Consider the following 26,091-nt stretch of genomic DNA (forward strand, 5'->3'; position numbering starts at 1 on the left):
TCCTCAAAACCGCGAGGATACATTTCAAAGAACAATGTCCGAGTCACATTTCATCACAAAAGCATTACAGCACAACTTAAAATTGTTTTTAATGGGTATAATAAATCATCATTTGCCCGGGACCTTGTTCTGTCTCTCTGATTCAGAATAAGTGCAGATTAAGTATACATGCGTGTGTGCGTGTGTGTGTGTGTATCAAATGAATCTGTGATAGAGGCTGTTCCTGTGCTCGGCGGTGTTGAATCGTTCCTTTCTGTGAAGCAGATGCTTCAGTTTATATATTAGTTCATTCCCTGGAGAAACTTATGGCAAACACGTAGGAAGCGGTTACTGGACGCTTAAATTTGTTTAAATATGACTTCAGGGAGGAGTGAACTCAAGGATAGTGGTCAAACAAGGTGCTTCATGTACATCTGGAATGACTGGATGTCACAGGGCAAAGGTTACACTGTGAATAATTACGGAGTTTAGTCTTTTTTTATATTAGCAGATCAGTTATGGATCTCTGACCATAAATGGATACGGATGATGAAGGCCCTTCGACTTTGACTATCCACCGCATTACTTTTGAGGCATGTTCAAACATGAAATGGATGTCGCATTATTAAATTATTGAAAATGAGTGCGCAGTCTGTTACGCATTGTGTATGCTTTTAATAATGCAATGGTCCGGCATTAGTTATTCTGCTTACCACGTGTACATGTGTTTATGAGAAGGCATATCTGTGTGTGAGCCACAGTTTTTCTAAATATTATAAATGTAAATATATTTTAAATTTGCTATGGTATGTTGTTAACCTTTAAAGGACTCCGAAATAGCATGGAGAAGGGATTTAAACAACAAACCTGGAACTATAGTTGACGAAAACTAAAACATTTCTGCAATAAATAAAAGCTATTGAAGGCCTACATATTCATTCTTAATGTAATGAATAATTCATATGATAAAACTTGAACAGACAAAATGAAGACATTTTACCTCAGAGATTAACAGAAATAGGTCTAGGCAATGAAATAGGTTGAAGCAATTCATTATTAATCAGAAAAATAAAAATTAAACAAAAAATAAAGTGAAATAAAATTGAAATGTATAAAGCAATATTAAAAGAAAGTAAATCATGATTAAATAAAGGCACATAACAAAATTGCAAAAAATATAACTTCAATTCATATAAAAAATTATAAATAAACAACATAAATGAAAAGATATTACATTTCAAAACATTAAAAAATAAAAAAAATAAATAATGAAAAACTAAGCCTGGGACTACTTTATAGCTTTATAGTCTATTTTATTGCTGTATAGTTTATTTTCAACCAATCAAAGCAAGAATTCAGCAATGCCAATATGACGTTATACAACGATATTATACAATGCAAATATACTAGGAGTATATACATATTGCTATATATATATCCTGCCTTTCAGTAAAAGAACCGATTACCTTTTTAATAGTTGGTCACAGATTGATGCAGATTGCAGATTTATTGTTGATTAGATTCTTATTATTGGTCATGTCTTCTGTTCAAGGTACGGGCCTATGGTCCTGGCCTGAAGGGCGGCATTGTGGGTAAGCCTGCTCCGTTTGCCATTGACACCAAAGGTGCAGGTACCGGTGGTCTCGGGTTGACCGTGGAAGGCCCGTGCGAGGCCAAAATCGAGTGCCAGGACAACGGAGACGGCTCTTGCTCTGTGTCCTATCTGCCCACCGAGCCTGGCGAGTACTCAATCAACATCCTATTCGCTGATGCCCACATTCCTGGTTCCCCCTTCAAAGCCACAGTGCAGTCCGTCGTCGATCCCAGCAAAGTCACAGCCAGCGGCCCAGGGCTGGAGAGAGGAAAGGTGGATGAAGCTGCATCGTTCACGGTGGACTGCTCCAAAGCAGGGGAGGCAGAGCTTACCATCGAGATTATTTCAGATTCAGGAGCTCAGGCGGAGGTCCACGTCCAGAACAACAGCGACGGGACGTATTCCATCACCTACATCCCTCCTTTCCATGGAATGTACACCATCACCATTAAATATGGAGGACACGCTGTGCCAAAGTTCCCAGCAAGGGTGCAAGTTGATCCAGCTCTCGATACAAGTGGGATCAAAGTCTACGGTCCAGGATTGGAACCCAGAGGTGAGAGAAACATGTACAGTATTGTGAATATATTGGCGAAGTTTTGAGTTGAGTTAACTCTGGTGTTTATTCTCAGGTGTACTCCGAGAGGTCACAACACACTTTGCCGTTGACACCCGGGTTCACAACAAGATGGGAGGCAACCACATCAAAGTTCGCATTGTTAACCCATCAGGTGCTAACACGGATACATACATCACAGACAAAGGGGACGGCACATACAGAGTGGAGTATACAGCATATGAGGACGGTAAGAGATACAATAAATACAAATAACAAACTTTCTCATTTTTTTTTCATCTGTTTATATTTGTAGATTGAATGCTGTTGGTTTTTGTGTATATACAGGTGTGCATCTCATAGAGGTGCTGTATGACGATGTGCCAGTTCCCAAGAGTCCATTTAAGGTAGCCGTAACCGAAGGCTGTGACCCCAGCCATGTACGTGCGTACGGTCCCGGTCTGGAAGAGGGTCTGGTTAACAAACCTAACCGCTTCACCGTGGAGACCAGGTACGAATTACAGATCAGTGACTCATTGTGTGTCAATTGTTTCCTTGAAATTATATTTTTCCTGTATTTATTTTCTTTCAGGGGTGCTGGGACAGGTGGACTTGGTTTGGCCATCGAGGGCCCATCAGAAGCTAAAATGTCCTGTAAAGATAACAAAGATGGAAGCTGTAGCGTGGAGTATATTCCGTTTACTCCTGGGGAATATGACGTCAACATTACTTTCGGAGGCCTGCCGATTCCAGGTATGATGTAATTTCCTGCTGTCTAATTCATACCACAGTTATTTTGAGTGAATCTAACTTTAATGTTGTTTAAAAGGATTCTGGGTGTTTACAAATGTCTGAAGACTGCATTAAGTCTTGTTTTTAAAATTTTGTTCATTTTAAACTTTTTTTTAAGGGAGTCCATTCAGGGTGCCCGTGAGGGAGCTGGTGGACCCCAGTATGGTGAAATGTTCTGGTCCGGGCTTGGGCAATGGAGTCAGAGCCCAAGTTCCTCAAACCTTCACCGTGGACTGTAGCAAAGCCGGGCTCGCACAACTGGAGGTTCTGCTTTATGGACCCACAGGTGGATAGAGAAACACAGAATCACAAACATTGACACTATATGTGTACAGTACCATGAGTATATTACTGTCGTCTTTACTAGTTGACAAACTGTTTCAATCTTTCTAATAAGGAATGACAGAACCAGTAGATATCACAGACAACGGTGACGGCACACACACAGTGATGTACACTTCTGCGAAAGATGGACCCTATAGTGTGTGTGTCAAGTATGCAGATCAAGAAGTGCCACGCAGGTGAGAATCGCACAATTTATAGTAATTTTATCACTACAATTACACAATACCAAAAGTATGTCTTGGTTTAAAAGCTATAAGCAGTTTTAACAGTTAGATATGTGACGCATGTAAATTTGAGATGAGCGTGACATAGGTCTCCTTTTCATCAGTCCATTTAAGATCAAGGTGTTGCCCGCTCACGATGCCAGTAAAGTGCGTGCCAGCGGTCCCGGTCTAAACGCATCCGGCGTGCCCGCCAGCCTGCCCGTGGAGTTTACCATCGACGCCCGTGATGCTGGGGAGGGGCTTCTTACTGTACAGATACTGGTGGGTGACATCGCCACAACACCATCAGGGCTCTTTTTATTTTTTAGGTGACCGTTGATGTTCACAAATACTTAACGCCCTCCCGCCCTCCCTCTGACCCCTCCCCTGCTGTTGCTGTAGGATCCGGATGGGTGCAGGCGAGAGGCCTCTGTGTATGTGGAGGACTGGGGTAGGAGGGTGTGGGAGAACCACATTGTAAAGGGCACCATCCCCTTCCATATTCTTAGAAAAGGATGTGTAAGACGGCCCCTTTTTTTGCCGTCCCTGTGTTGTTATAACTCCCCGTGTGTGATGTCGCTCCCATCCACCCTCCCTTCTATCAGACTTCTATCAACGGTCTGTCCCCTTGGTGTTGTAAACTTAGATACGGGTTCAGACGCCGAGCCCGTGATAATCTGATAAAAGGAGAGAAACTTCACTCAGATCAATAGTGATGTTCACAAACTGCATTCAAAAGCATCTTCATTCACAAAAGTGGTTTTGGATGTGAGAGTGAAAGTTTCTCCCAGGCATCCCCTCTTGAACCTTTTAAGGGGACCTCATACCCTTAATCTTGCCCTGTACTGGTCTACTGGTCTCTGTGGACTTACCTGTCATTAGATTTAGATTAATATATGTGTTTTTTCAGTACATGACTAACAGTTAGAGATGCTTGCTATACAGTCTGAATATAATTGTTTGTTTTGGTGCAGTAGGAATCAAGCATAGCAAACTTTTTTTGAATGAAATGAATCTAAAATCAGTGTTGGGGTAAGACACATGCACATTTACGCATTGACTCACTTTAACAACTCTTTTTTTTTACAGGACCCAGAAGGAAAGCCAAAGAAGGCCAATATTCGTGATAACAGAGATGGAACGTACACGGTGTCCTACGTACCAGATATGACGGGACGCTACACTATTACAATCAAATACGGAGGAGATGAGATCCCGTACTCCCCCTACCGCATCCACGCGCTGCCTACAGGAGACGCCAGCAAATGTCTGGTGACAGGTGAGTTACAGAAGACTTCACAGTTCATTTAAAGCAGTTAGTGTTTTCTTATGCACGACTTTTGTTGTCATGACATCATTGTATTTATTTGTTTTATAGTGTCTATTGGGGGACATGGACTAGGTAAGTGTTTTTGAAAGCATGGTCATTATTTATCTTTACGTCTTTTACTGTATGTATGTTAAATTTATCTAAAGACCAAGTTGTGAAGCTGATGATGGTGTAAAACGTTGGCGTAAAACTGATAATTAAATGTGTACGTCGGCTTCACCTGTGATCGAATTTCTGACTTTGTCAGGTTCAGGACTTGGACCCACTATTCAGATCGGAGAGGAGACGGTCATCACCGTGGATGCAAAGGCCGCGGGGAAGGGAAAGGTCACCTGCAAGGTGTCAACCCCAGATGGGGCGGAGCTTGATGTGGATGTGGTGGAGAACTCAGATGGCACCTTTGATATCTACTATACCGCTCCTGAAACCGGAAATTACGTTATCACTATCCGCTTCGGAGGAGAGCACATTCCCAACAGTCCCTTCCACGTGGTGGTGAGCGCCTTCTATGCATTTTGGGTAGTGATTGTTGCACATTATAGAAATGTTTTGTGTATGTTACTACTAAATATATATTTTGAACACAAAGGACGCATGGTTTCATTTTCGATGATTGTTCTCAAATATAACTTTTATTTTAAAGGAATTGTTTACTTAAAATGTAAATTGTGTCAATATTCATATACTCTATCTTTCAGTCAGGAATTTTGAACAGACTTTGTGTTGTAGGCAGCACAAAAATAAGAACAATATACCAAACAAAGTTTAATTTTTAAATGAACTAATCCTTCAACTAAGCGATTCAATTCTAGTTCTGGGAGTCGAATTGAATTAGAAGCATGGAAATGTGTGTAGTGCGAACCCCTAACCATGTGACCACCTCCCTCTCCAGGCATCTGATACCAACCCTATAATCGAGGAACCTTGTGATAAACTACAGTTACAGCAGCCCTACGGCCCCTTCCAGGGTTACACCCCTCAATGGGTACATACCGCCCTTAGTCAACAAATACCACCCTAAACGCCCTCTGCTTAATTTCATCCATCTTTCCTCCATTTGCCATGAACTTTTGCTGACAAACAGCTGATGACACATTGCAAAATTAATGAACATATTTTTTCTTCCATTTGTTTGGCTGAAAGCTCATAGCGTCTACAAAGCTTTTTATCTGTTGCAATCGCCTTTTTGCTTTTATTCATTTCAAAATCCCATCCACTAACTTTTGCATGCACTTGATGCACTACATTTACCTGTTGTTCGTAGTTAGCTGTACAGTGATGCTTATTGTACATTTCTTCTCCTCCAGGCCACAGAGGAGCCAGTTAATGCGGTGGACAACATGGAGCAAATGCTCCGCCCCTTTAATCTCGTCATTCCATTTACAGTGCAGAAGGGGGAGATTACAGGTATTGACATTATTAAAAAGCTGTAGGCTGTAAACTGTAAACATGAACATCACTCATGTGGCTTATTGAGGAGAGATGTGCTATGATTTAGGATTTGTTAACTAGCAACTACTTGTCTTGTTCCAGGTGAGGTGCGCATGCCCTCCGGGAAGGCCGCTCGTCCCCACATCACCGATAACAAGGACGGGACTGTGACAGTCAAATACGCTCCGACTGAGAAAGGCCTTCATGAGATGGACATTAAATATGACGGAAATCATATACCAGGTATTAAAACTTGCTTTGCAATGTCGGAATGAAACTTGAGATTTTCTGTTCAATTCTAAATTTGAAAATAATGATTCAGTTTTGTTTGCGGTTTTGTAACATTTTTTGAAACATATGTTTTTCTCACTACAGGAAGTCCACTGCAGTTCTATGTGGATGCCATTAACAGCGGGCATGTGAATGCTTACGGGGCTGGTCTGAGTCACGGCATGGTCAACAAACCCACCATCTTTACAATCGTCACTAAAGATGCAGGAGAAGGTAAAGCGCTAAACCTGACAGCATCTCATGCTTGTCAGCAACTTAGACAGGGTCAGACTATTAAACTATTATTTATTTTCTCATCTCTTCTCAGGTGGTCTGTCTTTGGCAGTGGAGGGCCCCTCGAAGGCAGAGATCAGTTGTAAGGATAATAAAGACGGCACCTGCACTGTGTCCTACCTGCCAACGGCCCCTGGAGACTATAACATAATCGTCAAGTTTGATGACAAGCACATCGCTGGAAGCCCCTTTACAGCCAAGATAACAGGTATGTGGTGTACTGTATGTAAGAGGGAGGGAGAGAGAGATAGAGAGAGAGAGAGGTGGAGCAAGAATGAAGGGTTCAAAGTTTTGTCTCTCTAAAAAGTCTCTGAATCACTAAATTAGTAGATGTGTGTTTATGAATGTCTGTAAATGTGAATGAGTGTTAAATGTGTGTGTGTTTTTACACCTGGTAGAGTTAACCACAAAACCGCAGGTGTGCAAGTGCTGTTAAAACGGGCACGTTCATTTTTTTAGTAACAGGAAGTACCTGTTTCCCCTCTCATTCACTCTCACTCATTTGGCTCACTCATTGCACCAAGCAATATCATGTTTATTACTATATTTTTATTATGTTTAATAGTTGAAATCAGTTCTATTACATTAGTTTAATCATAAGCACAATAAGCTTCACAAGGCTGAAATTTCTTTAAAGTGTAAACACAGTTTTCTTTAATTTATTTCACATTTCTTTATCACATGTTGTTATAGGTGATGATTCCATGAGGACATCTCAGCTGAATGTTGGCACGGCCACAGACGTTTCGCTAAAGATCACAGAGACGGATCTGAGCTCTCTGAGCGCTACAATCAGAGCCCCGTCTGGCAACGAAGAGCCCTGCCTGCTGAAGAGACTGCCAAACCGCCACATCGGTGAGTGACATGGGCCTACACAATGAAACCAGGACTCTCTCCATCACTGAGATCACTCTATAGACGGTTTCAAAGTGACAACACAAACAAACGTTACTGCGCAATCAAAAGAAACCGAGAAGAACCAGAACCGTTAATTGGCTAAACTTGTCTCTCCAATATTTTGAATTTAGACTGCGATAACCATCCCCAGCCGCTAGATGTCAATGGTTAGGTCACATGGTTTGTTTAAATCCGACCAAACTACAGGACCCATCTAAAACAAATTGATAATTTCATAAAATGAACATTCAACAAATTCAACAAAAAACTGTTCTAACTCCGTTTGGTGTCGCTGATGGTTAAGAATTACACATTTTGCTGATAATGCATTGATTATAGCACTTTCTGAAACTAAAGGAATTGGTTTGAGGACACAAAAATTCTTTTTGAGGTTTTTCAAAACAAAAAGTATCAAACACTAAGACTTTTTGATATAGTGATGCTCGTGTTTCTGCTGCTAGCTGTGGAGACTAAGAGTTCTTTCCTGCGATTTCAAAGGGAATTGACTATCAGCTCACAAAAGGCTTTTGATGTAAAGCCAAACCCTAGCAGCCTTTCTTTTTTTGTTAGATATGATTGTGACACTCAAAAAAGAAAAAAGAAAGAAATTCATTCCTTTGGAATATTCTTTATTCACTCTTAGGAATATCCTTTACCCCTAAAGAAGTGGGCGAGCACGTGGTCAGCGTGAAGAAAAGCGGAAAACACGTGACCAACAGCCCCTTCAAGATCATGGTGGGCCAGTCGGAGATCGGTGACGCCAGTAAGGTAAAGGTGATTGGCAAAGGTCTGGTTGAAGGACACACTTTCGAAGTGGCCGAATTCATTGTGGACACCAGGAGTGCAGGTGAATAAACTTCTGTCATATAGGGCATCCACGATGAAGAGATATAATGTTGAATTGAGAGGTGATTTTACTACAGTTAAGCATCTTGGTTCTGGTTCCAATGTAAGGTTATGGAGGTCTGGGTTTGTCCATCGAGGGACCCAGCAAAGTTGACATCAACTGTTCGGATGTGGAAGACGGAACGTGCAAAGTGACCTACTGCCCAACTGAGCCTGGAACCTACATCATCAACATCAAATTTGCAGACCAACATGTGCCAGGTACATCACTGACCTCGAAATATACATTACTGACATCAAAAAGTCTTTCTAAGCTGGACGGCTCTTTAATTTTATATTATTCAACAGGAAGTCCATTTACGGTGAAGGTTCTGGGTGAGGGACGAATGAAGGAGAGCATCACCAGAAGGAGACAGGCGCCTTCTATCGCCACAGTGGGCAGCACGTGTGACCTCAACCTCAAGATTCCAGGTGAGGAGTTTTTCTTTACATGAACAAGAGGGTAGAGTGAGGAAAATCGAAAAGGTCATGGCTTTGGAGAGGTCAAGATATTGCCTGCCTCTCTCTTTCCACCTGACTCTCACCAGCTTTTCACTGTTCACTTTCTGTCTCTGGATTCAGAATGAAAAAAGAAAGAAAGCATCTATTTTCTGTTTCCCCTTATTCATCACTTCCTGTTTTCCTTCTCTTCTTTCCTTTTCCTCGGTCTTTGGGGTTGTTGTCTGTAGGGAACTGGTTTCAGATGGTATCAGCCCAGGAGCGGCTCACTCGAACCTTCACCCGCAGCAGTCACACCTACACACGCACAGAGCGCACCGAGATCAGCAAGACCCGTGCGGGAGAGACCAAACGGGAGGTGCGGGTGGAGGAGAGCACCCAGGTGGGGGGCGACCCCTTCAGAGAAGTTTTTGGTGGATTCCTGGGCAGAGAGACGCTGGGCCCTTTCAGCGGCGTCCAGGCCCGACAATCAGAGGGTGTGTGTGTTTGTGTGCTTGCAATACTCTGGGTTGTGTGGGATGATGCCACGTTATGTCTATGGGGTTTTCATTGGGAGCAAGAACAGTTGTTCCATTACAAACATTTACGACAGGAGAGCCGAGCTGGAAAATCTGAGCTGTGCAGCCAGTACAGCCAAAAACACAGAATTTATAGAAGAAATGCCTGGACTTTTATGAGGAATGTCTTGTATGACTCTCCTCTCTCTCTCTCTCTCTCTCTCTCTCTCTTTTCACTTTTGACTGTCTCTCTTTCTTATTTGCTTGTCTTCCTCCTTCCACCCTCTTCTTTCTCAGGTGAATCAGGTACTCAGGAAATGACGGCACAGGTGACGAGTCCCAGTAGTAAGACAGAGGACGCTGAGATCATTGAGGGAGAGGACAGCACCTACAGTGTGCGTTTCGTGCCTAATGAAATGGGCCCCCACACCGTCAACGTCAAATACAGGGGCCAACATGTTCCCGGAAGCCCCTTCCAATTTACAGTGGGACCGCTGGGAGAGGGGGGAGCCCACAAGGTTCGAGCTGGTGGTACTGGACTGGACAGGGGAGTTGCAGGAGTTCCTGGTAGGAGACAGGAATTTTGGGAATATTTATCTGGGTTATTGCAAAGTCTTTAAAAGAACAGTTTACCAAAAATGACATTTTCAGTACTCTATGCTTAAGTATGCATATACATATATATAGGGTTATAAATAATGACATATTTGTGTGATGTTTAGCTGAGTTCAGCATCTGGACACGTGAGGCCGGTGCTGGCGGTTTGTCCATAGCCGTTGAAGGGCCCAGCAAAGCTGAAATTTCCTTTGAGGACCGTAAGGACGGGTCCTGCGGGGTGGCCTACGTGGTACAGGAACCCGGTAAGACCAATGGATGCTAATTCCGGCCTAGTTTTGCTTCCAAAGAAGATTGTTATATAAATGATTTACAAATGTAATTTAACCCAGTACACATTCGGTCTTGTTGACATGATCATATGTTTAACACCAGGCGACTATGAGGTGTCGATCAAATTTAATGACGAGCACATCCCCGACAGCCCCTTCATTGTTCCTATTGCATCACTGTCAGACGACGCCCGCCTGCTTACCGTCTCCAGCCTGCAAGTGAGTGATTTCACATCAAACACTCACACATACAGGAATAGTGATTCTATGGGTTCAGGGACTTCTTGAGTACGAATGGCAGTTAAGTGCACTTGGCAGAGCAGGGTTCTCACAGTTTATCATCAGACTAGACAAGCCTACCCTCGCACTTTTCCTCACAGAAAGAAGAATATATTTTATGTCTGCCATTGTGATCATTGAGTGCTGTGTTCTGTCTGGTAAGCTGTTTTGGGGACTGTGCTTGGCAAGACTGATATTTCGAAAACAATGTGTATTATCTTACCTTGCTACAAAGACAAAATGGAAAAAACAAAACTAACCCTGGTCATATATTCACTGCTGAAATGAAAACCATTTTTAAGCATGTGGTGGCTTATGTTATAAAATTCTCTCCTTATTTAAAGGTCCATTGTGTGATTTTCTTTTTAAGAGGATTTATTGACAGAAATGCAATATAACATACAAAACTATGTCTTCAGAGGTGTATAAAGACTTTACATAGTGAAGCGTGTTTTTAATACCTTATTACGAGCTTTTCTATCTACATACACCGCGGGTCCCCTTGCATGGAATTCTACAGTAACCCTAAACGGACAAACTGCTCTACAGAGCGCGTTTTGTAAATCTTTGTAATGTGTCAGCCACCGTAGTACTTCGAAAGGGATAGGAGAGGTGATGTGAACCATTGGTTGCGATTCACAACCTCACCACTCAATGACGCTAAAATCCATACACTGGCAAGAGATGGACAAAGAAAGGAAATTAATAAGATGACACAGAATTTATGCCGACAAATGACAAACACACACTCATATATGTAAAGATCACACTCATGTCTATTTGTCTGTGCAGGAAATGGGTCTCAAGGTGAATCAAGAAGCCTCGTTCGCCGTGCAGCTGAACGGAGCGAGAGGAGCGATTGACGCTAAGGTGCACACAACCTCTGGAGCTGTGGAGGAGTGTTACATCACTGAATTAGACAACGGTGAGTATACAGACGGGGTCGGAGTTCATACTGTATGCGATGTCTCGAAGTAAAGATTCAAGATCAGCTTTGTCCCGTGTGTTAATCCACGATTGCATTGACTTCACTAATGGAAAAATGTAATCTATAAACTTTCCAAGAGCTCATTCAGGTCAATATTTTGTGTTGTGCAGATAAACATGCAATCCGTTTTATTCCACGGGAGAACGGCGTCCACTCCATCGATGTCCGTTTTAACGGAAGCCACATCCCAGGAAGCCCATTCAAGATCCGTGTTGGAGAACCTGGCCAGGCTGGGGATCCTGGAATGGTTACTGCTTTCGGACCTGGTTTGGAAGGAGGAACTACAGGTACGTGAGCACTGTTATGCTGTACAGTCGGTGACCATAAACAAGTGTTGAGAACCATCTTCTGTTTCCACAGGCGTACCCTCAGACTTTATTGTGAACACATGTAACGCTGGATCAGGTGCTCTTTCTGTCACAATTGATGGTCCATCGAAGGTAAAGATGGATTGTCAGGAGTGTCCAGAGGGGTATAAGGTCACGTACACACCCATGGCTCCCGGCAGCTACCTCATCTCCATCAAATACGGAGGACCACAGCATATCGTGGGCAGCCCGTTTAAAGCCAAAGTCTCAGGTGAGAGGTCACACGCTACATAGCTCTACTGTATACAGCAAACAATAAGAAAAGACGATTCTTGACGCGTAAAGTCATAAATCGCAGGGACTAACTAGACAAGCTCAACGTGGTTTATAGCTCCAATGCTAAAATGGGAAAACATGATTATGAGATTATATGATCAGACAGGATTATAATGCAAAATGCTGGAGTGGATTTGACAATAAATAAGCGTATTAAAAATTTGGAGATTTATCAAACGTGTATATGAGATTTAGAGGATAAACTTCTTCTGGAAATTAAGTATTTATGCAAATACATGTTTTATTTTGTAGGTGGAATGTTCCCCTTCCTAAGATTTACCAGTATAAAATACATAAATTAATAAAATGAGAAAACTAGTTTTTTTCCAATAAAGAAACAGTTAAATGAGAAATATCATTTTTTATATTAATTTTATAATATGAATATTTAATTAATGATCATGAATAATATATGTTAATATTATATATTCATGTGTATTATTTTAATATTAATAATAATACTTTTTTATATAATATTTTTAAATGTAATATTTAAATATAACTTCTGCAGGTACACGTCTGTCTGGCGGACACTCTCTGCACGAGACATCCTCAGTGCTGGTCGAGACCGTCACAAAGTCCTCCTCAGTGGCCGGATCTTTCTCCTCTCTGCCCAAGTTCTCATCTGATGCCAGTAAAGTGGTCTCTAGGGGGGCTGGTCTCTCCAAAGCCTTCATCGGTCAGAAGAACACCTTCACAGTCGACTGCAGTAAAGCAGGTACAGTAACTCACACACACATTCAGCTGCGGGAAGATTCCAATTTTTCATTTAATCAGCATTTCTAGATATATTGTCGTCATTCAAGTCCAGTGTCTGTTGAATTTCAACAAAATCAGATCTCAGGAGTGACAAAGTCATCCAACAGCAATGTTAAAGACTGAAAGCAGGACAACACACATGCAAACTGTGACAAAACTCGAGGTTGTCAAATAAACAAATATTGTTGAACTTTTCTTAAATACATGTACAAATATTACTGTTGTATTGTTTAAAATGGAAACTGAACTTGTTTTCTTACTGATACTGAGCATCTTCTCTGTTATTTTGACCTGTTTCTTCAATAAATGCACATAGAAACCATTTTTTATTTGAAATTTGGGAGAAATATTAGTAGTAGTTTACAGAATAAAACCAAAATGTCAATTTTACCTAAACACATACACATAAATAGTAAATTCAGAACAACTGAAAGTGGTCCTTGAAATGATCTCTTATTTTTTTACGCAGCTGTATATTACTTTTTATATATATATATATATATATATATATATATATATATATATATATATATATATATTATACATATATCTTTATGTTGAACACAAATATAAATAGTTTTATTTTCACCTCGCAGGGACGAACATGTTGATGGTAGGAGTGCACGGGCCAAAAACTCCATGTGAGGAAGTGTATGTCAAACACATGGGCAACAGAATGTACAATGTCACATACACGGTGAAGGAGAAAGGAGACTACATACTGATAGTCAAGTGGGGAGAAGAGATGGTCCCCGGAAGCCCTTTCCACGTCACAGTGCCTTGAATAAACTCGTTGGACCTGCCTCCCAATGGAAAGACTCTATTGATAGTCCCGGAAGAGACGGGACTCACCGACAATGTCACGTGCCTGACCTTTTGATGATAAATTCACTTGCTGCTTTTACAAGCAATCAGGACCTCTCGTTTGATATCGGCAAGATCATGTGCCAGTTGTCTTCCTTATGTGCATACTCTTTACCCAAAGTGGCACTGAGTGTGTTTACATGTGCAATACGATGCTGATAAGTAAAACAATCAACTCAATAAAAACCAGACAATAAAAAAAGTAGCGTTTACATGAGACTTGGATGTCATCATCAAATTCAATATGCCACCACCAGACCACCAGGTGTTTTAAGATGACAAAATTCACGTGTGCCAAACAATGTTTGCATTTATCACCTTTGGTCGATTATACACTGTTGGGTTATTAAGCATAACCGGTGTACGATCATGCATGTAAGCACACTAATTGTGTTTTCATTTCACACACTCAGTTATGAACCCAAACATATTTTGTATTACATAGTTGTGAGATTTGTGAATGTTTGAAGGAAGCGAATGATGAATCGGGTTTGCACTGCCCGGGCAGTTGCTATATTGAACGGAGAATAAGGATGCTATATGTTTCATGAAATCCACCTTGTTTTGAGTCCGGACCATTTGCAGACATAATTTATCAGCTCAATTATTTCATCTTTTTTATCTGTTGTTAAAACTGGTCTTATTTTTATGATGCAATAACACAATTTTGTCTCTTAAACACTAAAAGAGTCTGGATCAGGTCTGGAGCCAGGCTAAGTTAGAGATGTATTTAGCTCACACTGGGTCTGAACTGGTCGCAAGTTGTGTGATTGGTTTAGATGAGATTTTTGTACCAAGCGGCGTAGCAAAAGCCGTTAAGCATGTGAATGTTTGAAAACACACCGTTTTTACAGTGACACAATGTTTAAGAGCGACATTTTATAGTGATTTTATATGTATTGACTTCAAATAGAGATGTATGAAGAGACACTAACTGTTTGATATTTTAACCTGCTGTTTGGTAAAACTGTGCTGGCATATTAAAGTTTTAATTGCTACATTTGATGTGTATTTGTTCCGTTTATTAATGTGATTTTCCTGTTTTTAGTTGACTTTAGACATTTATCCGTATCTATTAAGTTCACAAACATGTAATGGACTGAAGTACAGTATGTTAGAATTGTATGTGTTTGGTTTGTTGTAGTGATTTCTTTCTCAGGCACTAGAGGGCAATCTTACACAATGTCATTAGCCAGGTGTTACTGAGATGCCTTAATGAGAAAGCAGAGGTTGCAGGTTTAATCAATGTCAATTTCCCAAAGGAGAAGGTTCCACAGGTCAGTGTTTGAAAGATACCATTGATTTCCATTTAGAATAGCAGTATTTTTCTTCTTTTCCCAGATAGGCCTAGATCCATGCCCTGAAAGTCATTTAGTGTAAAATGAGCATTTTCGGTTATGAATGATATCTGGTTATTTGTCATGAGATGAATGTAGCGCCTCTCTGATCAAGTGATCTAACATCTCTGTGTGTGCTGCAGTGAGTAATGTTACAGAAGTGATGAGAATGGCATTTCTTGCTGGAAATTCCCCAGGCTTGACCTGAGACACAATCGGCTTTAAAGAATTGCGCTCTTGCAGTCCCCAAAGTGTTGCAGTTAAAACTCATTTTGCCTTTGTTACAGTGTATGGCTTTGGGCCTATTCTTTGTCTAGTTGGTTCTTTCAAAGGTCGAAGAAAAAGGATTTCTTCCAACGGGAACTCAAGAGTAAAAGAGTTGACTGGGATTAAATGCCCATGTAGACTTCGTTATTTTTAAGAGTTTTTAATGTGTTAAACATCCAGTGTGTTTATGTCTGCATGTGCTGTTTTAATATGCAAAGATTACATTATCACTGAGCATCCTGCACTCCAGTTTAATTTCCACCATAAAAACCCCCACAACCTTTATTTTTTATCCTCTTGACTTAAAACCTTCTCTGCTCTTCAGATTGAATTAGTTCACGTCAGGTTCATATTATTGATAATAATATGTAAAAGTAAATGGCAACAATATTTTGTTAAATTTAAGTTTAGAATATATATTCTGCTTCTCTTCTGTCACAGTTTTAGGATTAAATGACGAGTCAAAGTTAAATGCGCTGCAGTCGGTGGTTATCCCGGACAGTTAAATCGATTGAAGATCAAAAAAAGTCCTATTTGTTTTGAACTGCAAAGCATCTGTAAACAGTTTACAAACATTTTTAAACGGGTCGTGTGCCAATCGCAAGCCGAAGTGCTTTATTGTGTAAATAAGTATCGGTGTTTACAAATAGTCAAAAGCGTGAGAGCTTAAATAACAAGGATACATTTACTAAGTAGGCGAAGGCTATAAACTGGGTAAAACATTATGGTTGTAATACTTATTACTTATTTTTTTGTTCTGTTCATTTTCTTTTGTTCTTTAATTTTCTTTTGCTCATTTTGAAGAATGTAGGACAGCAAACAGTTCTGTGGCACTTTTGAGTAGGCTACCTCTAAAATTTCAGGTCTCAAATCCGAGATCTCGGTCTACCATTGTATTTTTTCCTACTACGGTAGTCGATGGAGGGCCCAATCTCTCTGGTTTCATCAGAACAAAGACATTTATGCAGATTTGTACCTCGAAGGTGAGTAAATAATGACAGAATTTTCATTTTTGGGTGAAGTATCCCTTTAAAGCTAGCAGGCTGAGCTTTGGGTCTTCCACAGTATGTTAATTCTGCACTTTTTGCAGGTGCAGAAACAACGCGGAAGTGGGGTACAGGATAACAACTTTGGGAAAAGAGGAAACAAGATGCTATCCGCTTCATCACCTGTGGTCACTTTAATTGCGTAAGATCCACTTCTGTTTGTACTGTGCCCGTCAAGGCATTATGATGTCTGTATGTCTTTGCGCTGTATACTGGATGCATCTCCACTTCTCTTCTCTAAATGTTCAAATGTTCATGTAGATTTAAATCCACTGTCTAAAGTGGATGATGCATAGAGTGGACTTCTTGGTCTGAAAAAAATACATTACATCTTCTAATGGTTTCCGTTACAATTACCATTGTTACCTTTGAAACCGTCACAAAATTTAGTGTGTTATGGGCCTTATTACCAAAAGGATATAATTGTGTTTTATCTCAGATAGAAAAGGTAATTGATTTAAAGTTGAATGAATCAATGCTTTATTGGTTATTCTCAACATTGATTCTACATTAAGTCAATTATCTCTGTAATCCGGGATAGGTTTCCATCCATCATACTGTATACCATCCCATCACCAGACCCCAAACACATCATCAATGACCCATTAAAACCAGTTCCTATTACAGTTTCCCATTGTAAACATAAAATCCATGAGAATTTCAGTCTTGGTTCCTTTTTTCTTTCATCGGTGTCGCTTGTGGTACCTTTATCCACCCACACAGCTGTCACTCTTGGAGGTTCCCGGATGTCTCGGCCTCTAGCCTTTAACAGCTCCAGAACTTCCTCTTCAAAAGCGTATTAATCTCTCATTTCTTTTTGTCCCCGGGCCCAGCCTCCAGGAATGTCTAGATATCGCCCATCTTAATGACACACAGAGTATGACAAAAACCTAATAGATTTCTGTCCATTTGTAATGAGAATGTAAATGGCAACGTCGCCTGTGTGGTTTTGAAAATCAAGCTGCGTATTTCTAACGCAGACACGCTGCAGTCGTTCAGACTGATTTCTAATTATAGTGATAGCAGAGAAAGGAACAGAAGGGAAATGCTATTTAATGGCAGAGGGGACATTTTAACACCTGGTGTGTGTGGAACAATCACGTGGCGATGTGAGCGTCCTTGCACATGTGGATGGAGGTCTAGCAGGGCACGCTGTCCTTCCTTTGACTGTGTTTGATCAAGTGGCATTGTTTTCAGCCAGCATTGTGGCCGCCAAGTTAGAATTTTTAGCTCTGATAGACAGGTTGATACATAGATTGTTTTGGAACAACGCAGTAGGGATCTCAGACGAGCGGTGTTAATCTTTCTGTGAGTGTTTGTGGTTATTTTGGCAGCACTAGTTATGGTAGGGTGTCGAGCTGGATGCTTGGGAGTGTTTCCCTCACTATTGCTCGGGAGTCATGGCAACGCTGTTTAATGGAAGGGATTGGTTGTCTTATCAGGAAACACAATCTGCTGAGTTTACTGGCAGAGAGGACAGATTGCGGGCACGATGGGAAATTTCCATCACCTGCTTTCTCACTTACTGCTCGCCGCACATCTAAATTCGAGATAAACACCCTTCGGCGAGCTAATTTATTCATACATGTGCCACACACCCCATTTTTATTCTAAGTATATGAAAGAACATACACTCGCATGTCAATGAATGTGTAGACACGGGCATGAAAAGCTCACTTTAGACTTGTATCCATATTGTTTCAGTCGCATAACCAAGAAGCATGCCGAAACCTTGCCCGGAGTCAAATCCAGCCTTGTCCATGCTAATGGAAATATATTTCCTTCAATTTTTCTTCATGAATCATGAATAGGAACTTCAATTGATACTCAGGGAGGAATGCAATTTTGTAGCAGGAGGAGGATGGTCAATTATTAAGATGCTATGATGCAGCATGCCGATAGGCTCGTTGTGTTTAAATTTGTTTCTGGTTCTGCAGTGGCAGATCTTTAACCAACATGCATACGTGTAACACACACACACACACACACACATATATATTGAGAACGTTTCTTGTGGATGTGTGTGTTTTAATGTGTACGGTGACATTGTAACTCGGCTGGGTGCAGTTTTAGACTTTGTCCACTTGAGGGCAGCAGACACTATACCAATTCACCGTGTTAATAGCAAGGAACATTAGTTAGGCCTGTCATACATGATGATGATAAATGATTAAGTGAGGACTGTTCTACATTACAACTGTTTGATTTATAGGTTTTACGTAGTCTTTGGACACTTGAGGATGTTTTGAAATTAAATTCCCTTTTAAGACACGTTTTAAACCCACAAGTTGATTTAAATCGTACTGTCAACGTCTAACAACATTTGTGACTTGCAGGAAAATTCTATTCGAAATCGAAATTCGATTTTTTCAAATGTCATCTTTTGTAAGAAATAATGACAATGATATGGTCAGATAATTATTGGTTGTAGGAATAGTTCTCCTAAAAATGCAAATGTCCTCACACTCTTGTCATTTCAAACCTGTATGGTTTTCTTTCTTCGGCAGAACACAAAAGAAGATATTTTGAAGAATGTCGGTAATCGAACAACAGCAGTAGCCATTGACTTGCATTGGTTTTGTGTCCATACAACACAAGTGAATGGGTAGCGCCGTTGTTTGGTTACCATCATTCTTTAAAATATCTTCATTTACTCTTCCAGCAAGAGGATGTGTAAATGATGAATGAATTGTCGTTTTTGGGTGAACTATCCCTTTAAATGATTACTACATTCGCATACAGTTATATTTACATGATACTCCATTGTGTCTCAGAATATCAATTTCCACATCAAGAACCCGTATCACAAAAAACCCTGTGGTGAAATATTTTGTAAATGATTGTAACCTCTTCTTGTACTATAATGGGACATTGTTGTATTTCACCAAAGCAAAGTCTTACAGAGAATGAGGATATACAATAGCCGATATTGTTCCTGATGGTATCGTTTTGTGATGACGATCTGAGACGATGATCAACTTGTTTTTTACTCCCTCTGACCATCTGGGCAGCATCTAGATGGACCACTGCATTCTGCCCACTAACCAACCGGCTATCTCTCCTCTGCCCCTCTGATCATCACACCGTGATTTCACGATCTGTTTTTGAAAACTCTGCATCCTATGGGCGAAAAATGACCCAGCTTTAAGAACTGTAAATGGATTCTAATGGCCGCGTCATTTGCACGCTCTCGCTTTTGTTGCTTTTGAATGTGTATTATTAGGCTGAACTGATGATTTGCAATTAATACTATTCAGTGTAGGCAGGAAGGGGGTGGGAGGAGGGGTGTGTGGAAGTGAGGGAGAAGACTAGGGATAAAAATACTTCTCCTATTTATATGAACCGGAATTCTAATCCAGGAGGGATGACACGCCGGTCCAACCCATTAACAGACCAGAGGATCTGAGCGTCACTTTTTTCCTCCTGATTTCTTATCATGGTTTTAAATATCAGTGGCACTCTTCCACTTTGAGGCGTTCACACATCTGAGATGAAACACCAAGATTTCACACTTTATTTTCAAAATAAAACATGTCTTATTTTCTCATTAATGTTTTCATCAATCTCCTTCTTCCTTTGTACGTCTCTTTCTCTCTCTCCCTCCAAGCCAGTTTATCAAATTCTTTAATTGAATTGTATTCTTTATTGCCATTGTGTTTTCAACATCATTCCAGTGCAGATCATGCAAGCAATGTGTAGGTATAAAGTCCAAGTTCCTAAACAATCAGATAAATATCTTGGACTGATTCATAGCATCTTTGGCCTTGGGAATAAAACTGTTCCTCATACTTGAGGTGCGGGCATAAAAAGTTTTATAACGCCTACCAGACGGAAGCAATTCAAACATGAAATGACATGGGTGTGTGGAGGCCTTGCAGCTGATGATTGCTTTTGCCAAGCGGCGTGATTTATAGATATCCTCTAATTTTGGCAATTCAACCCCAATTTTCTTCTGAGCTCACAGAACGACCCTTTGGAGTGCATTCTTCTCGCCAACTGTAAAGCTAGAAAACCAAACGGAAATGCACTATGTTAAGATACTCTCTACAGTACACCAATAAAACGTGATCAGCATCTGTTGAGGTAAGCATGCATTCCTTAATGTCCTTAGAAAAGAAACGTCTTTGTGCTTTCTTGATCAATGCAGTAGTGTTTATGGAGCAGGTAATGTTCCCAGGAACTTTAAGCCGGTCACTCTCTGCACTCAGTGCCCATTCATAAATACAGGAGTATTGTCAACTGCTTGTATGTCGCTTTGGATAAAAGCGTCTGCCTAATGAATAAATGTAATATAAATTTAAGTTCTGGTGATCTCTCAAAATTCATAATCAGCTACTTGATTTTCTCTGTTAAGTGTTAGATTGTTCTTAGAGCACCAGTTAACCTGATTCTGGACCTCCTCCCTATAGTACGTTTCAATGTTTTTGGAAATCAAGCCAATTACTGTTGTATCATCTGCAAAATTTCTGATGATGTTATTAGACGATGTAGGAACACAGTAAAGTGGGAGTAAAGAATTGGGCTCAATACACATCCTTGTGGCATGCCAGTGCTCAGTGTAATGGTGGAAGACAGTTGCGAGCCCAGCCACCTGGGGTGCTCCAACTAAAAATGCTAAATCCTGTTGCATAATGACGTGCTAAGTCCTAGTTCATGATGCTTGAGGGTAAGGACACAAGGAACAACAGTATTAAACGTAGAGCCAAAGTCAACGAATAGCATTTTTGTGTATGTGTGGCTTCTAGTTCACATTGTGAAGCTCAGTGATTGCTCATTTATCTCGACCTGTAATTATGCGGCTTGTATATCCAACACAATGTGAGGAACACCCTGTTCTCATGTTTTTCTTGCATGTAATTTACTCTGTTGATGCGTGTTTGGTTGAAGCAGGTTGTTTGGGTGAAATGTATTAAAAAAGGTAGTAACTTTTTACATTTATTTGTTACAAAGTTTCTTTTTACAGGGAGAGGCATGGATGTATTTTTTTTGTTTGTAAAAAGCCTTTACTGGGTTAAAATATTGTGAAGTGTAGGATAAGCTGTATTTTGTATAAACGCTTTTTAGCATGTTGATGTTCTTAAACCTGTCATTGAAATCAGTAAAATTGTAAAAAAAAACTGGATCCATGATTGTGTTTGTATGTCTGTGTTAAAGATGTGAGTTGGTATGTGTGTGTGTGTGTGTGTGTGTGTGTGTGTGCATGCATACTGCAGTGTGGCTTCAGCTGCTTTTTAGGATGTCATAGTGTTTGTCCTTAATGCATAAAGTACCCATGATGCATTATTCAAATAACTGAAGTGCCAACAAGCGCCTCATAACCATAAACAAACAGCTCTGTCCGCTTACAGTAGCTGGAAAACAACCTACAGTATATGAGTCTTCTCTCTGCTTCTCTTAGGTTTCACCAACTGGAAACCTGTATTAGTCTACTTCATACTTTTATGCGTAGACAGTTATCTTGCCTGACAAAGCAATGTTGATGCTATATTCATGTGGATGAATTGGAATAGTGGAAGTATAGAAAAACTTAATATGAAAGTATGATATATAAGCAGGTTCCTATTCCCCTTTTGCATCTGTCTGAAGGCGTCCATCAGTCCGTTTCATCCACCAATCCGACTTTCTTTTTTTTGTCATATAACATGTTCAATGAACAAATGTGCTAAGCAATAATTGCTTTGTAATTAACCAGTGACTTGCTCAGGTTGAGACGGAGAAATGACTAAAGAATTTCAGCAATTTACTCCGTTTAATCAGGTGAACATCTCAACGTCTCGAACCCTCCGGCGACCTCTAATTGGCTTAATGAAGAACCAATCTCAACTGGCATCACATTAGAAACGTCTCCGTGTCACTCGCCTGCTCTCTGTCTCATGCCCTACTGATAGATGATTCAACTCAAAGCAAACCTAAAAGTATTTGCCTTTTCAAATACTTTGGTGTCGTATATTGGTCATTAATGCAAATGCATAATGACATAATACAGGGTAATGTATAGTGGAGGATGAACTGGTTTATTTGCAGTGATTGTAGGTTACATATTGATTCGTTTACACCGCGTTCAAGTGAGAAATGCTTTTTTTATTAAAAGAATTGTATACAATCTTTATCGAGTAAATAATTGAACTTTAGGGGTTCGGCGAACCAGCAGTTTAGAAATTCTTGCTTAAGGGTCCACGGTGTCCAGCTTATTTCTTACCTTGCTTGCTATTTCTCACTAGCTTTCTCTTCTCTCAGCTCTTTTTCTACTGATGGCATCTGATTACATCTCATCTTCTCATGCCTTTGATGGTTGGGCTGTAATCACACTTGGACACATCATAGACCCAAAGCCTCTCACTGGAAAAACACTCTAGTGTTGCAGATTCCCAGTATCCTCACCGCCAACAAACTTGAGCTTGTTCCCATTATATCCAGGTCGGTCTGCAGTTACTGCCCGGTCTGCCAGATGGTGCATGTGTTGATGTTAGCGTAAGTGACGTCACTCAATGCTGACATTTGATCTCATCACTGTTGACGGGAGGGTTTTTTGTCAGGCGGGGTTTGCTGGGATTGACAGACCTGCATGGGACTAATGGGATTTTAACCCCTATTGTCCTCCGGTCTATGTTTGTGTGTTTGGATGGCACATAATCACCTGCATGATGAATGCTTACTATATGTTCTAAATGTTTCTCTTTACATTATTTGGAGTAGCTGTCACATGGTGTCAGACGAGGGTCCAAAAAAATAGTGGTCTCATATCTCGTGATAACCCCAAAACATTTGGACACATGTAAGCATGTGCATAAACTTGTTTCTGTACGTTTGACAACCAGAAAGTCTTATTGTTTATTATGCTTTTTGGAGACTGTGTGTGTGTATATATCGCACGTATACCAACTATAATTAGGAGTCCTGCAAGTCATTAAAATCAATTGGAACGACTTTGTGTTGAACCTGTTTTGCCCCACACGTACGCACACCTTTTTTCCCAGCGGCGTCTCCACGGGAGGGTTATGAGGAGTGATGGCGCGAGTGTCGGTGTGTAATTAGATGGAGGTCTGCTTGTCCTTTTCCGGGTGACACTAACTCGCAGAGAGCCACTCGGGCTGTTAATGAATGGCTTGCTGTTTGCGTACCGGGCGCTCGTCCTTGACCAGTTTAGAGGCCTCTCCTCTTTCATCGAGGCTGTTAGGGCTACTTGCAGGTGACTGAGCGTTCTGTGGTCGACCCTGCATGCATGTACGTGTTTGTGAAAGCGCCATGTGTTGATGGAGGTCACTTTAGTTCAAAGCTTGATGGGGTGCTGAGCTGGACTATGGTCTTAATAGTAAAGACTTAAAAGCTACTGGATTGAGATGACCTAAATGATCATTGACAGGTTTTTTTTAGGGCTGTAAAACGATTAATCGCATCCAGAATAAAAGCTTGTGTTTACATGACATATGTCTACGTACTGTGCATTTGAATTTATAAATACACATGAATTCATATTTAGGAAATGTTTTCATGTATTTATTTATATTTTCAAATAATTAAAATATATAAATGTTTATACATTTTTCGATTTCTTACATGCCTGTATGTGTAGCAGAGTACACAGCTATATATTATATAAACACATTTTTATTCTGGTGCGATTAATCTTTTTGACAGCCCTAGTTTTATGTCGGCCAGACATTGCTCTATGAAGTAAGCTGCATTGTGGACGTTTAATCAAAGGTTTAGCTACACAAAACCAGATATGTGTATGTGCCCCTTGTGTACAGTATTGGCATCTGCAGCACTTGTACTGCTGGCACTTGGTGGTGCATCTGCCAGTCCTGCTTTCTCTCCGTCTCTTACTTTCAATCAATTGGTTGACTCCTCAGTTTTCGAACAGGTTGATTTACTGACACTCTCTTTATCTGTGCAGAGTGAATCTTTTTTCCCACTGCAACCTTAGAGTGAGCCAACCTCTCTAACCTCAATCATTCATGAAAAAGCAATACAACACAGAGCATTGTCGAATGATATAGGAAGACACTTGTTAACTGGTTTCACATCACAATTGAGGACTTGTTAAAATCCATTAGAATCCCAACCTGCTTTTTCTAGGTGGAGGACAAACCAAATAAATGTGGTATTTTCTAGTCTTTCAGTGGCTTTGAGAAGTGCAGCCTGAAATCGAATTCTCTGTTTACTGAAAGTCTGTGAATGAGATCTTTGTCTACGAGGCCGAGTATGTGACACTTTTCATTTTTGGCTGAGCATTTCTTTACAAATATCTTTGACATTTCATATGTTTAAACATTTGCATTTGCCTGTCAGGCCTTTAACAATCCTTATAAAAAAGGAAAATTCAAAATATGGATAAACCAAGGTCTTTAAAGCTATCTGAGAAGGCTCGCCTTCATCTTCACTATTGAACGTGCCACTTCTATAGGCGGTTGTGGTTGCCGTGGTTACAAGCCAGGCCCAGACAACAGTCGTCAGGGAAGGAATGCACATGCGAGAGCTAGAATCTTCAAAAGCCTTGGATGCATTGTGGGAAAATGGCTCCATTCCTACTGTAATTGATCGAGTCAATCCAAACTATGCATCTCACGATACTGCTTTTAGATGCTCACCTGAAAGGGAAGAGTAGATATCTTGTACGTTCTCCGACGTTACTTGTAAACATTTTAAGGGCAAATGTTTTCCGGTTCTTTGTTTCATGTCGTTGAGTGTGTTAATGATCCAGCAGCTGGGTGCAGCTCTGTGGGCTGTTTTTCATTTGTAAATGCTTTTCTACTCATCTGCGTCGTTTCCTCCATCCCAAAGCTATCGCCCAGCTCTCCTTTACAGCCCCTACGTATAACCACATCGATCATTTCTGTTAGAGACCTGTGTTTAAGGTACCCTCCAAAGTGTCATACAAATTGGATGCTCGAATCTTACAGTTGCTGTTATTCGTAACACTGAAGGGGATGAGATGCTTTATTTGTTCTTCTGATTTAAGAAATGTATTAGTAAATGCTAACATTAATGTAAACTAAGACTAATATATAGTTTGGAAGTATTGTTAGTTTAACTAGTGTTAATAAATCCAACCTTGTGTTTTACGGTAAATTAAATGCAAATATGTTTAAAGTATTACAGTACAGCAGACTAGCTTATCAAATGAAGTGACATTAAAATGTGAAAACATTGGAAGACATGTCGCTCTGAGCATATTCACAGTGGGATTTAAGAGGTCACCGCACCGACATGCCACTGTCCAATCGAAAGCCGGGCGTTGAGGCCACGCGCCAAAGTCCGACATTTCAACACAACCTATATGACTTGTGCACCAAGGCCTGCGATTCTGCTCGATTTACATATTAACATTTTCATGAGCCAGAGCTTTTCTGACGCCCTCGGCGAGAGCTGAACTTTGATCCTCAGTGGCGGCAGATGTCGGCCCTTTGGCCTCGGTGTTGTTTCTGCATTCTAGCACTTGTTTCAGTATGTTTTTAATTGGAGTCAAATAATCCTAAGGCTTAGCG

At 40.6% G+C, this 26,091-nt stretch overlaps 1 protein-coding gene across 2 annotated transcripts in view; it reads left to right on the forward strand.

The window, feature by feature from the left end:
* flncb (filamin C, gamma b (actin binding protein 280)) overlaps positions 1-14,952 on the forward strand; it is a 38,192-nt gene extending 23,240 nt beyond the window's left edge. Inside the window, exons 22-49 of one of the 2 annotated variants that reach the window (XM_079454911.1) lie at positions 1,532-2,129; positions 2,206-2,379; positions 2,478-2,640; positions 2,722-2,882; positions 3,040-3,207; positions 3,319-3,442; positions 3,595-3,751; positions 4,559-4,748; positions 4,848-4,871; positions 5,047-5,294; positions 5,692-5,784; positions 6,107-6,206; positions 6,333-6,473; positions 6,606-6,734; positions 6,829-7,002; positions 7,488-7,649; positions 8,335-8,538; positions 8,646-8,798; positions 8,886-9,008; positions 9,266-9,511; positions 9,830-10,099; positions 10,255-10,392; positions 10,523-10,638; positions 11,491-11,623; positions 11,797-11,973; positions 12,047-12,265; positions 12,842-13,048; positions 13,686-14,952. In XM_079454911.1, the coding sequence (XP_079311037.1) occupies positions 1,532-2,129; positions 2,206-2,379; positions 2,478-2,640; positions 2,722-2,882; positions 3,040-3,207; positions 3,319-3,442; positions 3,595-3,751; positions 4,559-4,748; positions 4,848-4,871; positions 5,047-5,294; positions 5,692-5,784; positions 6,107-6,206; positions 6,333-6,473; positions 6,606-6,734; positions 6,829-7,002; positions 7,488-7,649; positions 8,335-8,538; positions 8,646-8,798; positions 8,886-9,008; positions 9,266-9,511; positions 9,830-10,099; positions 10,255-10,392; positions 10,523-10,638; positions 11,491-11,623; positions 11,797-11,973; positions 12,047-12,265; positions 12,842-13,048; positions 13,686-13,873 (4,980 nt within the window). In that variant the 3' untranslated portion in view covers positions 13,874-14,952. The remainder of the gene's footprint in view (positions 1-1,531; positions 2,130-2,205; positions 2,380-2,477; positions 2,641-2,721; positions 2,883-3,039; positions 3,208-3,318; positions 3,443-3,594; positions 3,752-4,558; positions 4,749-4,847; positions 4,872-5,046; positions 5,295-5,691; positions 5,785-6,106; positions 6,207-6,332; positions 6,474-6,605; positions 6,735-6,828; positions 7,003-7,487; positions 7,650-8,334; positions 8,539-8,645; positions 8,799-8,885; positions 9,009-9,265; positions 9,512-9,829; positions 10,100-10,254; positions 10,393-10,522; positions 10,639-11,490; positions 11,624-11,796; positions 11,974-12,046; positions 12,266-12,841; positions 13,049-13,685) is intronic. The other variant, XM_079454912.1, reaches the window with a different exon arrangement.
* The last annotated feature ends 11,139 nt before the right edge of the window (positions 14,953-26,091 follow it).

The sequence above is a fragment of the Barbatula barbatula genome (genome assembly GCF_947034865.1).
Source record: "Barbatula barbatula genome assembly, chromosome: 4".
NCBI classification, from domain to species: domain Eukaryota; kingdom Metazoa; phylum Chordata; class Actinopteri; order Cypriniformes; family Nemacheilidae; genus Barbatula; species Barbatula barbatula.